Raw genomic sequence first — 17,129 nt, 5'->3', positions numbered from 1 at the left:
AGTCAAATAAAAGAACAAGCAATCATTCTTATAACAGTCAAAGAAAAAACATTGATCCTCCCTCACATCTCACCATAGCAACTCCACCTGACTGACAGTTGTTGAATCAGCTACCAATAGAAAGACAGGAACAGTCCCCAGAGAGGCAGTAAGATATCTAGAGAAAAAGCACTCCGGGTCAGGAGCAGGCTGAAGACAGGCCACACTTATCCAGAGTCAAACTGCTTTTCCTGGTCAGTCAGTTAGGTCACAGAGAACTCAGTGAGGACTTATGTTAAGCAGAACAGTCTTAAAATTGAAGACGCTCTGATCCTATAAAAAGTGTGAGAAATGTCCCTAGATTAGTTCTATTTGGACATTACATGGGAGTACATTTTATGCAAAGGATTCAAATTAGGTTTTGGTTGTCCATTCTGCTTCAAAAGTTGATCTATTGATGAACGTCGATATTAAAATGTGAAAAAAATACAATCCTTGACTGAACAAGAGTACGAACAGTAATAAAAAGATATGGAACAATGCCTGTGCATAGGGAGCAACAAGCCCAAAGAGTCATGATTGAGTTCACCCTGTCCCAATGCTTTTCTTATCATCTAGACTGGAGTTGTGTGTAGAGAACCCATCAGATAGTCGTTCTATAGAATCAAGTCTCATGTTTTGGTCTCCTTAGCTACCGTCTGAACACAGCATCACAAACAAGTAGACAGCTCTGATTGGGGTTGACCTATATGCTTACAGACTGGAGATGAAGGCAGATCTTTGAGCGGGTGGCTTGTTTTGTGTCTCATGGTGGTTTGGTTTCTCCTGCTCCAACCCACTTCCTATGCAGATTATGTTCCTTTATGAAACAAGTAGATTGGCCTCTGAAAACCTGTGGAAGACATACAAATCCATTAGTTTGAGAAACAGAATAGAAAAGGACACGTGAAAGAATCAGAGATGATATCGGTATCTAATGAACCAGTGACATACCTCTTGATGAACTGTTAGGCGTCCCGATCAACTCGTAGCTGGAGAATCCCACCTCAGATGTCAGGTATGTGGAGAAGTGCTCTGGTTTGAGGCGGATGCTGTGGTAATTCTTAAAGATGCTATCCTGCAACAGTGAGCGGAAAGTCAGACACGATTCCGTCTCAGCGCTGAGCAAAGCAACACATACTTTCATGTCTATAACAAAGAAACAGGCCACTTGTAATATGTTTTAGTTATTGTTTTGGCTATATACTGCATTTATGCACATCTACAGTAGCAGATCACACCATTGGTCCTTGCAACACTAAGCTCTCTCCTCATCTCACCGTGAGTTTCTTCCTCTTGCCGTAGGTGATCCAGGGCTGTGGCTCCAGGACGAACAGGCCTCCAGGACGCAGGTGTCTGAACACTCTGTGAAAGAGGCGCTTCAGGCCATCGTCTCCCCAGTTCAGGTGGACCCACTTGGTAACGCTGAAGCACAGGATGACGTCGTACTCTGGCCGCTGGGTCAGCAGCAGAGCATCACTCTCCAGGACATAATTCCCCTACGGAGGAGAAAGATGACGACAGGGGATGAGTTGTAAACAATGTGGGACGTTTCTCTGTGAGGATCAAGTAGAAAGAGAAGCAACAAATGATTCATCATAATATTCTTAATTTCCACCTTAATATTATGAATAATGATTATTAAAATGGAAACACATTAAAAGGCTGCAGTGCATACACCTACCTTGACAAAGGAGACATTGGAGGGGAAGTTACCAGGAGGCATGGTGGGTGTGTCAGGGAGTGGGGGTGCTGCTATGGGCCCCCTGGAGATCCGTAAGGAGACAGGGAAGGAGCTGGTTCCCAGTTCAACAGCAGGTGCGCCAGAGTCCTCCATCTCCTCAGCCCCCCTCTCCTGAGCTCTTCTCTCTGCGTGACGTGACAACACCACGCCACCCGCTGCCTCTGCAGGGACCTGCTTTTCAGCGTTTCCATTTTCTGCCCTACTGGGCTGTCTTTCATTCTGTTTGTGCGTTAGTCCTCCTGAGTGTGACTCGTCTTCCCGTCTGTTGGCCTTCTCCCTTTCCTCTCCTGGTCCATTGGTCTTCTCCTTCTCATCCCCTGCGGCTCGCCGGGCCTCCTGGGCCTGCAGCTCTGACAGGTAGTGTCTGATGTTCTGGCGGGCCGCGTGCACCAGACCCCCATCAATGTCCAACCCCAATATGCGGGCGGGCTGCAACTTCTTAGCAATACACAGAGTCAGGTGGCCCGTGTTGCAGCCCAGGTCCAGTACTGCTTTACCATGGAACCACTCCGGACGTAGACAACGGAAGCGTGGGTCCTCGGCACAGCCTGGGTTGCGGTAGCCGTAGTACTTATTGTAGTTCCCATACTGGAACTTCTTGTTGCCTTGGTGCTGTTGTTTGTGCTGGTTGTGAAGATGCGGTTGCCGACCCCCTGGTACCTGGGAGGACCCCCTGGGACCTCCCACTGGGGTGTGGAAGGAGGACTGTGCGTTTCTCCCGGGCCCAGCTCCACGGCCCCTCTCCTCCGTCCCCGACCTGGCCATAAGAGTAGATTGGACCATAGGAGGCTCTGTTTTACCAGAGTTGCGTCTGCGTTTGCGTTGCCGGCTAGAGAGATGGTTTGGGCCTCCGGCCGTGGCTGCTGAGGAGTCTTCCTGGGCTCGAGGCTTAGCCTGGGGGGCCGATACAGTGAGCATGGCTTCATGCCTGCAGTTGGATGGGTTGATCTCATTACCATTAGCATCCTGGGGGTCCAGGACAGCTGGGACACTGGGTGCTTCTAGAACAGAGGTAGACGCAGCACTAGCAGATGCCAGGTTAGACAGAGAAGAAGTGGTGTTGGTCACTTCACCACTTCTCTCTGAATCTGACAGGTCCAACACGGAGACTGTGGAACCCCCACCTCCTCCTCCATGGTGTCTGTTACGGTGTCTCCTCCTGCCGCCACTCTTGAAGGGCGACACCAGGAGGCTCCTACCTCCCATCCTGCTGTTGAGGTTGAGAGGGTCAGTGATGTCCCTGGGAATGAGTATCTCCACAGGGTCGCGGTTCTTGGCAGGAAGAGGGGAGGACTTGGGCGTCTCAGCGTTCAGGGCCCTGTTCACCTCCTCGTCCTGCAGGCTGTTGAGGTTCAGCGGGTCAAATATGTTTCCTCCCAGCAGGAAGTTGGTGGGCAGAACCGAGTCGCTCTCTGAGTTTACCCGTCGTCGTCGCTTACCTGCTGGATGCTTGAACCCTGCAATCATTGTGCTGCGACGCTTTGAGAGTTTCTGCTGCGGTTGTTTGGGTTGCTGAAAGCCATTTTTAGGGTTAACATGCTGCTCAGTCAACATGGCCTCCTGCTCAACACACTTTGTCTGATCGTGGGGGTCAGTCGTGCTGCTTTGCTTGGTTTGGGCACCACTGTCTGGCATGGGGCAGGTAGCAGCACCATCAGTGCTGTCTGAGTTGGCCAGGGTGACCTCTAGCACTTTGGGGGCATTGTTGCAGCTTCCAGTGCATTCTGAGAGTTTCTGGGGTGGCACTGGGTCCACTTTCATACTTCTGGTTGGAACAGTCTCTTTATCAACAGACATCTCTATCATCTTCCACTCAATTGTTTTGGTGCTGACATGGGACAACTGATCTGGAAACACATCAAAATAGATTAGAATAATGACCACCGAACCCAATAAATCATAAGATGTATTATTTAAACCACAGCTATAACTGGACAAGATTACAATAGTGCTCAGTCCCCAGTTGCTGCTTTCCCAGCTATTTAGTAAAGCACTTATTTGTTGACAACTGAAAGTAACTTGATGATTTGTGCCTGCATGTCATTCTATAAGACCCAAGGTGCATGCATGCCACTGGATAGTATACATCCATTATATTGGAGGCAAACGTTGAGTGAACGTCTACAGTGAAGACATTGAACCCACCCTCAATGCCAGCTGCTGCGCGTGAACCAATACCAATGGTTCCCCAATACTGTTACGCTAGCTAGCGCTCTATAAATGCCGATATTTTGCAAGAATCCACCACTTTGCGTTCATTAATAAATGCGACTAAGTAAGATACAAAAATAAGTAAACTAGCCATCTAGCTACAGCATGAGGCAACTGTATGTTCATCAACAACAACAGTCTCAGCTCACCGTTCTACCCGCCTTCTCGGGAAGCTGAACTGTCACTGCCACACTCCCTCCCGAGTTACTGACGTTGCTGCATCATCAGCTTCGTTGATAGCTTGATTGTTCGATAATTTTATTTTCACTGGTGAGATGAATCAATAATGTTTGGAAAACAAGCCTCTCTAAAAATAATAAAACAACCAGTGTGGTGGTAACTGTGCGATTGTGAGCTCGCTGTACACTCCAAACTCCAATCGCTAACTTCTAGCTCAACAGCTCAACCTCACGCAGATTGGAAGGTTCCAATCGTTGTTTGTTTTATCTTTTGCCAGAGCCTAAACCCTGAAACAGACAGGCATCGGAACCAATAAGGTGACGGTTTTTAGGCAGTCTTCATGAAATCGACCAATTACAGACGTGTAGGGGTTGAGCAATACACGTCGACCTAGTTTTGCACACAAATAGGTATCCCATAATTTGCCTTTCTGAATTTGTATTTGTTATTCCCCCGCCATTTGGCGAAATTAAATATTTAAAAATATATTGTAAATCTGTATACGGTCTATACGCATCATTTTGTTAACACATTTTACATCAAGGTAAGGTTGGAGAGGCAAAACAAAACAACAGATTACAACGCTCCCACCCCCTTCTCATTCACTGACATGTGGTAGGGCGGGCAATTGAGAATTGTCATTGGGATTTGTAGTTTTTATCCAACAATGTCCTGGATCTTCGAGAAGGGTGCAATTGTGGGGCGTTCCTGTATGTGGACATTCCTGCATATGCAAGAACCCTTTTTATACTTCTATTGGTCAATTTTTCAATAAGGACAGGCGGGGGCAGGGGCAGCGGCACTCCAGTACCATGGATGATGTTCATGCGCAATAACATTGGATGCCAGCCACCTATAAACCCCACAGAAGAAGGGTAGACCCCTAGGTAGCTAGACAGTGTCCTTTGCCCCCGCCTGTCAGGTACTGTTTTCCTGCAGTTCTGTTAAATACGGCGATGAAAGAGTACTCTGGTACACGGGAGGCAGGGGAAACACTGTGAGTTAGCTAACTAGCTAGCAAGCTGTGTACCAGAACTATCACACAGCGGGAGGTCGGGAACAACCAGTAGATAGTGTCCTTCGCCCCCGCCTGTCGAGCACAGTTTTCTCCGATACACAGCAGGTGGGGGCAACACCATGTGCTAGCTAACTAGTGTGTTGCCCCACAGTGTCGCCCCGTCTTCTGCCTGCTGTGCTAGCGGAAGGAAGGGACGACCAGTATAAAGGTGTCCTTCGCCACCGCCTGTCGGGCACGGTTTTCTCCGGTACACAGCAAGTTGGAGGCAGGTGTGACACCGTGTGCTAGCTAACTAACTAGCAAGCTAGCACACGGTGTCACCAGCTAACTAAGTAGCAAGCTAGCACACGGTGTCGCCAAAGAGTTGTATAACTAACCCAAGGTAGACCAGAGCCTGTCATTTCCAATGGGAGCAAATTGATCATAGTGGGCAGAACAAGCATGGAAGTGGGCAGAGCCAAGCACAAGCTACTGAGAGCCTATTGGTGCATTCTAGCATTTATTTGCATATTTCCGTTAGGGATGGCCTAATCTGTGAAGGACACGTGCAATAACTCAATTCGCAGCAGACTAGCAGGAGGCTAGTTGACACCACAGATAGAACAATGAGACAGATATTTCACCGGATGTAAAAATGTGAAGCATCCACTTAGGGTTTCCACTCACTACCAAATATGGTGAACAATGCAATTTTAAAAAACTTGGGCAAAGGGTAATGTCTACAAAAAGCAGTCCACTCTGTTTGTTATAGATTATAGTTTTGGAAACAGAAAACTGTAAGGAGATCAAATGTTTTATTGCTGAAAAAAATTGCAGAATGTCGACCAAAATCAATCTCGATCCACCTTCTCTCACTGCCGGCCACTGGGATTCCTCTCATCACCATATTTGGTAGTGAGTGGAAACCCTAAGTGGATGCTTCACATTTTTACATCCGGTGAAATATCTGTCTCATTGTTCTATCTGTGGTGTCAACTAGCCTCCTGCTAATCTGCTGTGTTAGCCAGAGGCGGGGATGACTGGTAGTGTCCTTCACCCCCACCAATCGTGCACAGTTTTCTCAGGTACACAGCGGGTGGAAAGCGGGGGTGACACCATCTGCTAGCTAGCTAACTAAGAAGCTAGCACATGGTGTTGCTAACTAGCAAGATAGCTAGTTAGCTAGCACACAGTGTCGCCTCAGCCTTCCGCCTGCTGTGCTAGCAGGAGGCAGGGGCAACCAGAAGACAGTGTCCTTCATCGACGCCTGTCGGGCATTGTTTTCCCATAGTTCTGTTAACGATGGTGAGGGCAGGAACCAATGGGATGGGGGTGGTGTTCATGTAGGAAGCACTGGGATGCTTGAGGGGGAGCCATTCCTGCAAATGCAGATGCAAGAAATGCCAACAACGAACAGTGAGCCTTTGTACTCATGTATAAAAAAAACAAATGATGAAAGAAAAGCATTGCAAATTTGAATTTTAGTGTGGAAGAGGTGGATTGTTATCGATCAATAATGTCAAACCTCCTGGCATTGACAACTTAGATGGAAAGCTACTGAGAATGGTAGCTGACTCTACAGCCACTCCTATCTGTCATATCTTTAATGTGAGCCTATAGGAAAGTCTTTGTCCTCAGGCCTGGAGGGAAGCTAAAGTCATTCCGCTACCCAAGAGTGGTAAATCCGCCTTTACTGGTTCTAACAGCAGACCTATCAGCTTGCTGCGAGCTCTTAGCAAAATGTTGGAAAAAATGGTGTTATCCCAAATACAATGCTACTTCTCTGTTAACAAATTAACAACAGACTTTCAGCATGCTTGTGGAGAAGGACACTCAACATCTACTGCACTGACATAAATGACTGATGATTGGTTGAAGGAAATTGATAAAAAGAAGATTGTGGGATCTGTACTGTTAGATTTTAGTGCAGCCTTTTATATTATTGACTATAACCTGTTGTTGAGAACTTATGTGTTATGGCTTTTCAACCTCTGCCATATGGTGGGTTCAAAGCTATCTATCTATTATAACTCAGAGGGTTTTCTTTAATGGAAGCTTCTCTAATGTCAAATATGTAAACTGTGGTGTACCGCAGGGCAGCTCTCTAGGCCCTCTACTGTTTTCTATTTTTACCAATGACACTGGCATTGAACAAAGCATGTGTGTCAATGTATGCTGACGATTCAACCATATACGCATCAGCAATCAAACTAATGAAGTCACTGAAACCCTTAACAAAGAGTTGCAGTCTGTTTTTGAATTGGGTGGCCAGTAATAAACTGGTCCTGAACATCTTTAAAACTATGAACATTGTATCTGGTACAAATCATTCCCTAAATTATAGACCTCAGCTGAATTTGGTAATGAATGGTGTGGCTGTTTAACAAGTTGAGGAGACTAAATGACTTGGCGTTACCTTAGATTGTAAACTGTCATGGTCAAAACTTATAGGTTCAATGTTTGTAAATAAGAATTTGTTCTTAACTGACTCGCCTAGTTAAATAAAGGTTACACATTGTAAAGCTGGGGAGAGGTCTGTCTGTAATAAAGAGATAATCTGTTTTTTCGACACCACACTCCACAAAGCAAGTCCTGCAGGCTCTAGTTTTATCTTATCTTGATTATTGTCCAATCATATGGTCAAGTGCTGTAAAGAAAGATCTAGTTAAGCTACAGTTGGTCCAGAACAGAGCGGCACGTCTTGCTCTTCATTGTAATCAGAGGGCTAATATTAATATTATGCATTCCAGTCTCTCTTGGCTAAGAGTTGAGGAAAGACTGACTTCATCACTTCTTGTTTTTATAAGAAACCTCAATGTGTTGGAAATTCCAAATTGTTTGCATAGTCAACTTACACGCAGCACTGACACACATACTTACCCCACCAGACATGCCACCAGGGTCTTTCCAGGTCCAGAACAAATTCAAGGAAATGTACAGTATTACACAGAGCCATGAGTGCATGGAACTCCCTTCCATCTAATATAGTGCAAGTGAACAGCAACCCTGGTTTCAAAAAACAAATAAAGCAACACCTCACAGCACAACGCCTCTCCCCCATGTGACTTACTTGTTATGTGTATGTACTGACATGTACAGTATGTGTAACTAATAGATGCACACACACACTACATGTTAATGTTTTTAAATGTTTGTAAATTGTAAAGTATTTTGTCTGTAATGTCTTCTTCGTTATGTCGGACCCCAGTCAGACTAGCTGTTGCCATTGGAGTCGGGTAACAGGGATCGTAATTAATTAAATCAAATCTCCTGTAACCCTTTAAAAAATGTTTATTTTAGGTTATAGATGCCAGGACAGTGATGTTTTGCTAACCCTAGAGGGGTTGGTTGTTTAGCAACGAAACCTACACGTGCTTAACTATGAGGCAAAACAGATGGTGTTGGCTTAGATTGTTGACTAACTATATTTAGTCTCCAATGTTTATTGAAAACATAAATGCAATTGCACAATGAGCATGTGTTATCTCTGAGATACATTGTTACATGTGTTGGTTAACTAGCTAGTGAATTTTATCCATATTAGCAGTGATATGAAATCAGTGGAAACACCTCAAAACAACACATGGTATCAAGAACAACATGAAACTAGCTGAAATAAATGATGATTCCCCCCTAGTGACAGTTTCTTGTCATTGTTGATAGCTATCTGGCCATCCAGAATCACAACAACTCACAGACTTCTGCCCCATTGAAGCATGCGCATTGTTTTTGTGACGTTGTCAGCTAACCCATCTATATTGCCCAGAGAAACTGTTTTGATTCAATTATAATCTCAGGTGAATTTATTAACCTTACATGAAAGTCGTAGCTGGCCTAGAGGCATGTTGTTGTTGTTGCCTCTGGGTGAGCATTTGATTACTTTGCTATTGCATCATAATATTGGCTCCGTGCCACCTGGTTGGGGATTTATTTTAAAAAGTTAATGTTTTTTAGCTAGACGATATCCAACATCAATAGGCATATACAGTGGCTTGCGAAAGTATTAACCCTCTTGGCATTTTTCCTATTTTGTTGCCTTACAACCTGGAATTAAAAATTATTTTGGGGGGTTTGTATCATTTGATTTACACAACATGCCTACCACGTTGAAGATGCAAAATATATTTTATTGTGAAACAAACAAGAAATAAGACAAAAAAAAACAGAAAACTGGAGCGTGCATAACTATTCACCCCCCCAAAGTCAATACTTTGTAGAGCCACCTTTTGCAGCAATTACAGCTGAAAGTCTCTTGGGGTATGTATCTATAAGCTTGGCACATCTAGCCACTGGGATTTTTGTCCATTCTTCAGGGCAAAACTGCTCCAGCTCATTCAAGTTGGATGGTTTCTGCTGGTGTAGAGCAATCTTTAAGTCATACCACAGATTTCTCAATTGGATTGAGATCTGGGCTTTGACTAGGCCATTCAAAGACATTTAAGTGTTTCCCCTTAAACCACTCAAGTGTTGTTTTAGCAGTATGCTTAGGGTCATTGCCCTGCTGGAAGGGGAACCTCCGTCCCAGTCTCAAATCTCTGGAAGACTGAAACAGGTTTCCCTCAAGAATTTCCCTGTATTTAGCGCCATCCATCATTCCTTCAATTCTGACCAGTTTCCCAGTCCCTGCCGATGGAAAAACATCCCCACAGCATGATCCTGCCACCACCACCATGCCTTACTGTGGGGATGGTGTTCTCGGGTGATGAGAGGTGTTGGGTTTGCGCCAGACATAGCGTTTTCCTTGATGGCCAAAAAGCTCCATTTTAGTCTCATCTGACCAGAGTACCTTCTTTCATATGTTTGGGGAGTCTCCCACATGCCGTTTGGCGAACACCAAACGTGTTTGCTTATTTTTTTCTTTAAGCAATGGCTTTTTTTCTGGACACTCTTCCGTAAAGCCCAGCTCTGTGGAGTGTACGGCTTAAATTGGTCCTATATTCCAATCTCCGCTGTGGAGCTTTGCAGCTGCTTCAGGGTTATCTTTGGTCTCTTTGTTGCCTCTCTGATTAATGCCCTCCTTGCCTGGTCCGTGAGTTTTGGTGGGCGGCCCTCTCTTTGCAGGTTTGTTGTGGTGCCATATTCTTTCAATTTTTTAATAATGGATTTAATGGCGCTCCGTGGGATGTTCAAAATGTTTGATATTTTTTATAACTCAACCCTGATCTGTACTTCTCCACAATTTTGTCCCTGACCTCTTTGGAGAGCTCCTTGGTCTTAATGGTGCTGCTTGCTTGGTGGTTCCCCTTGCTTAGTGGTGTTGCAAACTCTGGGGCCTTTCAGAACAGGTGTATATATACTGCGATCATATGACAGATCATGTGACACTTAGATTGCACACAGGTGGACTTTATTTAACTAATTATGTGACTTCTGAAGGTAATTGGTTGCACCAGACGTTATTTAGGGGCTTCATACCACTTTTCCATAAAAAAATTTAAACAAGTCATTTTTTAAATTTCACTTCACCCATTTGGACTATTTTGTGTCCATTATATGAAATCCAAATAAAAATCTATTTAAATTACAGGTTGATATGCAACAAAATGGGGAAAAACGCCAAGGGCGATGAATAATTTAGCAAGGCACAGAAAAGTCCAGGGTTGTTCATGTTCATTGGAGACATAAATAATAGATTATGGCTTTGGATACCATCTACAAAAATGTTAAACCATGACAAATATCTCAACCATACTTATAGCCTAACTAGCAGTTAATCTGGCACTTAAACCATACTCGTGTTATTATCATGATTTTGATAATTAGCGCCTTACAGTGATTACATTTCTAATGCATTAATTTAAAAAAAATGTAATCCAGTTTTATTCAGTTTAAATGTTCTACTGAGTTGGTTACATTAGCACTGACAGGCAGTGAGACAAGTTGGAAATGAAGCAAGTTAACAAAATAAGAACTTTATTCTCATGAGTTTATTTACAATACTTTTTACATGATAAAACATAAATATATTTACAATACTTTACATGATTTATAATGTAGGAAAGAACCAGAGACAGGGAATAACTGTATAGGAATGTAAAAGAAGAAATGCATTGTTCACGACAAGAAAATAAAGAGGAGCTCCAGGAACTCTGAAGAGAATGTCATAAAACAGAGAATTCTTCAGTCTGTTAAACAGGCCTTCTAAAGTGACAGGTTTTCAGAAAACGTTTGATTGTCCTTGACCTCCACATCTTTTCCTCTTAGCCGGCCCTCACCACACGCTGCTTGATAGGAAAGATGAATGTTGTCCTGAACGTGTCCCATGATGATCTGGGTGGCTAGGTTTCCGTAAAGATTCTCTCAGAACACAGATTGTGGACACGTGTGTGTGTGTCCTGTGTGGATTTCCACATATCAGGACCAGGGCCTCCATACTACCTGGGGCTGGATCTGAAATAGTGACCGCCTCAGAGTCCGTGTTGGGCCTACGGGCTCAGGGCCAGAGAGACTTAGAAGGGTGGGGGGACTGGACACCAGGGGAGGATGGGCTGGTACCAGAGGCACCACGTGCCGAGACGTAGAGTGAGAGGGGGATGACAAGGAATCTGATGGACGACGAGAGGGGGAAGGAGGGAAGGGGAAGTGGCATGGCATGGAGAGGTATGGAGGGGTAGTGTGACAGGTGGCGAGGAAGTTTGGGAGTACAGGGGAGGGTGGGGTGAGAGGGAGTAACAGGGGAATGGTAGGGTGTGAGAGTGTTGGGTGGTGTGGGGGTGGGGTGGTGAAGGACAAGGTGTTGGGAGTAGATGGGAAGAGAGGTGTTGATATAAGGGGAAAGTGGCTCTCTTTGCTGGCTCGTTGTATGCCCTCACTGTGCTCCCCTTCCTGTTTTATACTCCTGCCCCAGGAGGCATGGTCTTTCTGCTGCAGGGCCCCAGGGCTGGAAGTCCAGGGGGAAGGTCTGGCTCTGCACTTCCCCAGAGGGCCAGGCATGTGGTATCAGGGTGGTCCCTAAGTCCCTGGACAAAGCTCTCTCTCTGGGATGGGTCCACGCTGTCGACTGTAGTTGCCCAGGCGGGAAATGCACTCTGTGAAACCTGCCACTATAGACAGGTTGGTAATGGCGGTGTGCTCGTGTATGCGGGGTTCTGTCCATTGGGAACTCACAGCACTAGTCACTGGAACAGAGGGACTCCTTCATGGAATTTCTGTGAAGGCTAGTGTTGGTCAATAGTGAGAGCAGTCAGTAATCAGGATTAAATGAGAAGGAGAAGAGAGGACAGAAAGAGGAGAGAGGACAGAAAGAGAAGGAGAGACAGAAAGAGAAGAGAGAAAGAAAGAGAAGAGAGTGACAGAAAAGAGAAGAAAGAGAGAAAGAGAGAAGAGCGGACAGAAAGAGAAGAGAGGAAGAAGAAAGAGAGGACAGAAAGGAGAAAGAGAGAAGAGAGAAGAGAGGACAGAAAGAGAAGAGAGGACATAAAGAGAAGTGAGGACAGAAAGAGAAGAGAGAACAGAAAGCGAAGATATCCAGAGGAAGATGGGCAGGTGATAAAAGAATAATTCAAAAGTGGACAGAGAGAGAACAGTACTCGGAGAAGCATGTTGTGTGTGTGTGTGTGTGTGTGTGTGTGTGTGTGTGTGTGTGTGTGTGTGTGTGTGTGTGTGTGTGTAGGTGAGATATAGGGAGGTTTTGGGGAGAGAGAAAAAAATTATTAGCACTCACGTTAATATCAACAATGTTGTGTCTATATCAGCAATTTGGGGGCGTATTACCATATTTACAATTTCTGAAATAAATTAAATAACAAACCCACACCAGAAAACTTTTTTTTAAATGGATTGATAGATACCTTTGCTGTCATTTCCATTTGATTTTCTTCGTATGTAATCGACGGTCAACTCTAAAATTTCAGCTTTTTCTAATTTTGGATTTTTCAGCCGCTGTGAGAGAGAAAGAATAATCCTACTGAACATGGCATAATACACAGCCATTGCGCACAATATTTCACATTTTAATTTTGAAGTACTCACTTATGGAAGTAATTATGATTTTATGGTCAAATCTTATTTTTTTAAGACAAATTTAAACAACATATATGCCACAGAGGTGCCTATCAAGTCCCGTTTTCAAGTCCCGTTTTCAATTCCATTCAATTGAGGACATAGATTAGGATACGTGCGTAAAACTCGAAGTTTCGCGCAACACCATTTCCCCATATCATTCCCAAGAGTCTGGTTTGTTTGTGGTTTTATGGGCTGTTTGAAATGTCATTAATAAGTTGACAACGTCTATTATTAATATACAACTTATCGGTTCCCTGCTGTTTATTATTTCCCCCCTCCCACTGGGCACACACTGGTTGAATCAACGTTGTTTCCACGTCATTTCAATAACTATAGGTTGAACCAACGTGGAATTGACGTCTGTGTCCAGTGGGCTCATTCATACAAGAGGGACACACAAGGAGCTGATTTCAGACGCAACTAGAAAAGCTGTGGCCAACTCCGCTCACCATGTCAGAAGTTTTGCTTAGCAGAATAGTCCTTAGCTCATCCAAGCATTGATTTATCCTATCTCGCCTCTTCTTTTCAATCACCGGTTTTAGAACCTAGAAAATAATAATTATAATCAGTTATTTCAACAAAACCAAATCCAAAACCAATTCACGGACACCAAAATATATAGATGAACTAGTTGAAAGATACATTTTACGCAGGGTCTGAACTTACCCTCTTTAAGGCTTTACGATTATCCATGTTTGATCTCTCGAACTTTACTCGATGAAGAAGAGTAGACCTATATTAATAAAGACGACTTTTCCAAAAAGAAAACGATAAATTCATCCAATCCGGCCAGGTCAAGCTGAAAAGAAAGTATCCACACTCGCTCGGGACTGGTTTATTATCATTTGAGCCCGCAGGCTATTTATAAGGTCAAGCAGACCGATTGTCATTGGTTGAAAGGTGACAATGTCGTTCACGACCTTATGCTAACTCCACTTACCCCTTCTTGATACTCCAAAAATGATTATATGTTCAAAGATATGGAGAAAATAAATATATTGGCAAAACATTAGCTGTTTTCTGCTACTGCTTCATTTCAGTAAATCAATGTGCCTCATTGGAATGGTCTAATATATGTATATATATATATATATATATATACAATACAGCAATAAAACATTTAGAAATGAGAGTAGAGTCCCATATAGCCCGATATCTTCATCCTAACTTGTAGATATGGCTGACGAAGAAGAGTAGGCTGTGTGATTCGGTGCATTATTATTATTATTATTTTTACAAAAATGTATATAAAAGACCCCCCCCCCCCCCCCCATAAGACGCAGCCATATGCTATACAGTATTATGTTATGACGTGTAAATGCCCGGGTTAGACTTCTTTGACCTTATTTGGCATTGACAATAATACGTTTATGACATTATTGGCGCAATTGACCAGTAAAAGCAGTGATTGTTTTATGTAAATATAGGACCAATTTGGTACAAAATGTGTCTTATAGCTGGAATACTTATATTGAGTTGGTTGGAGTGTCTTCACACTCAAGCGCATCATAGGGGTATTTTGACTATCCATAGCAGTATAGCATAACTTCATATGTATGTGCCAAATTGTCCTTTTAGACAAGAGTGCCCTGGGAACGTTGGTTTTCTCGTGGGAACAGAGAAAATACTGTTGGTAAAAAAGTGTCAGAATGAACACAATCACACCAACTCGACACACACTCCCTTTATGATGTATACATTCCATGTAAGTCCAATTTAGGCATTACAATAGCCGCACCTTGTGTGAGCGTGCCATACTAACCATCTGCTGCAGGTGAGGTTGGCGTTATTAATCACACATGAAATACACATATGAGCCGTGGGAAATTTGACATGCACAAGAATCGAGAATAGCACTTCCATCTATGGTTACGGTCCTGCGGTAAAAATAGGCCCGTGCAGCGCTTTTAACCTACACATGCATGGACAGAGAGGGGGGGGGGGGTTGTGAGGTCTGGGGTCCGCTCACCAACCAATAATTAACAAAATGGGACAAACACCAAATTGATACTCTCAAAAATATCCTCCGTGTACAACGTAAAACACCAAATAATGCATGCAGAGCAGAATTAGGCCGATACCCGCTAATTATCAAAATCCAGAAAAGAGCCATTATATTCTACATCCACCTTAAAGGAAACGATTCCCAAACCCATAACAAAGCCATCATCTACAGAGAGATGAACCTGGAGAAGAGTCCCCTAAGCAAGCTGATCCTGGGGCTCTGTTCACAAACACAAACAGACCCCACAGAGCCCCAGGACATCAACACAATTAGACCCAACCAAATCATGAGAAAATAAAATATATTTACTTGATACATTGGAAAGAATTAACAAAAAAACAGAGCAAACTAGAATGCTATTTGGCCCTAAACAGAGAGTACACAGTGCCAGAATACCTGACCACTGTGACTGACCAAACGTAAGGAAAGCTTTGACTACTGTATGTACAGACTCAGTGAGCATAGCCATGCTACTGAGAAAGGCTGCCGTAGGCAGACCTGGCTCTCAAAAGACAGGCTATATGTTTACACTGCACACAAATGAGGTGGAAACTGAGCTGCATCTCCTGACAAATGTATGACCATATCAGAGACACATATTTCCCTTAGATTACACAGACCCACAAATAATTCGAAAACAAACCAAATGTTGATAAACTTTGGAGGTGCATGACCGCGCGTAACAGCAGTGAATGAACAAATGCACAAGTGGGAAGTCTGGACAGAGGTGCAAATTTGCCACGGGCATACCCTGGGAAAAGGCTATTAACTGGAAGAAGGCTATAAACACAAGTGATGCACAGTAAGTTTGAAATAACAGTATAACATACATGCTAAAACTATTAAAAGCAATGTTTCCAAGATGGGATGTCAAATATCTTCTCGACGATATTCCGTTACATCCTGTTAATTGTTTGTGTCGACGTTTCATCGGAACATTTCGCACAAATGACCATGCCTGGGAAAATGTCAACAATCTCCCTCTTTTTTTATTTAACTGGCAAGTCAGTTAAGAACAAATTCTTATTTACAATGACGGCCTAGGAACAGTGGGTTAAAAGAGCACGACAGATGTTTACCTTGTCAGCTTGGGGATTCGATCTAGCAACCGGGTTACTGACCCAACGCTCTAACCACTGGGCTACCTGCCGCCAACTCTCTCATGTGAAAGGGCAGGAGTTGTGGTTTATTACCTGTTAGAATATGTACATTATTCAGTGAGAGGTCATTTAAGGGACCCTGAGTGGCGCAGCGTCACTACAGGCCTGGGTTCGATCGCGGGCTGTATCACAACCGGCCGTGATCGCGAGTCCCATAGGGCAGCGGACAATTGGCCCAGGTTCGGGTTGTCTAGGGTAGGCCGTCATTTGTAAATAAGAATTTGTTCTTAACTGACTTGCCTAGTTAAATACATTTTCATAAAAAGTAAAATAATATGATATCAAAGTGCTGCCGCTAACGTTCTGATAGGTGTGTTTGTTCCCACACGCACATGTCGACCCTCTGACCCTGGAATCAAATGTCCTGACACAACTCACACAATAAGTTCAATTAACACCCATTCAACATATAGTTGGAATAGCTTATTGAATTTTGCGCAGAATGCCATAATATATCTGTCCGTTCTGCCTTGTCAGTCTGGGGGTCACATTTAATGTCAAACTCAGAAGTTGAAGTTGTTTTTCACACACACGTGCCTAGGTTGTTGTGTTTGTATCTTTATTTAACCAGGCAAGTCAGTTAAGAACCAATTCTTATTTACAATGACGGCCTACCGCGGACAAACACTAACGACGCTGGGCCAATTGTTCTTCGCCCTATGGGACTCCCAATCACCGCCGGTTGTGATACAGCCTGGAAGCCAATTAGATCTGTTTGGACCCCTCTAGCACTGAGATGCAGTGCCTAAAACTGCTCCGCCACTCGGGAGCAATGAGATAGGCCCGTTCTTTCTAAGGTGAGTCGACCAA

General features: G+C 43.9%; 2 protein-coding genes across 3 annotated transcripts; both read right to left on the bottom strand.

Annotated features, from left to right (window-relative positions):
• Window positions 1-370: 370 nt before the first annotated feature.
• Window positions 371-4,392, bottom strand: LOC112070330 (7SK snRNA methylphosphate capping enzyme). Of its 2 annotated transcripts, none has more exons than XM_024137746.2 (5): window positions 4,123-4,392; window positions 1,703-3,609; window positions 1,299-1,517; window positions 973-1,096; window positions 371-871 (listed from the first exon to the last, which is right to left on the bottom strand). In XM_024137746.2, the coding sequence occupies exons 2-5, from the start codon at window positions 3,566-3,568 to the stop codon at window positions 831-833; spliced, it is 2,250 nt and encodes a 749-aa protein (XP_023993514.1). In that variant the 5' UTR covers window positions 3,569-3,609; window positions 4,123-4,392; the 3' UTR covers window positions 371-830. The 2 variants fall into 2 exon arrangements, with proteins under 2 accessions (XP_023993514.1, XP_023993515.1); XM_024137747.2 differs by having other exon boundaries at window positions 1,703-3,604; window positions 4,123-4,213.
• A 6,779-nt stretch (window positions 4,393-11,171) lies between these two features.
• LOC112070332 (transcription factor HES-7-like) lies at window positions 11,172-13,847 on the bottom strand. Its single transcript, XM_070438922.1, is given in 7 exon segments — window positions 11,172-11,770; window positions 11,773-11,940; window positions 12,064-12,151; window positions 12,153-12,238; window positions 12,941-13,031; window positions 13,604-13,699; window positions 13,821-13,847. Coding segments are annotated over 7 exon segments (822 nt in total). The 3' UTR covers window positions 11,172-11,504.
• Window positions 13,848-17,129: the final 3,282 nt, after the last annotated feature.

Source organism: Salvelinus sp. IW2-2015, unplaced genomic scaffold (genome assembly GCF_002910315.2).
Source record: "Salvelinus sp. IW2-2015 unplaced genomic scaffold, ASM291031v2 Un_scaffold1295, whole genome shotgun sequence".
Classification (NCBI taxonomy): Eukaryota; Metazoa; Chordata; class Actinopteri; order Salmoniformes; family Salmonidae; genus Salvelinus; species Salvelinus sp. IW2-2015.
Note: the sequence above shows the minus strand (reverse complement) of the source record. Positions and strands in the feature narration are given on the sequence as shown.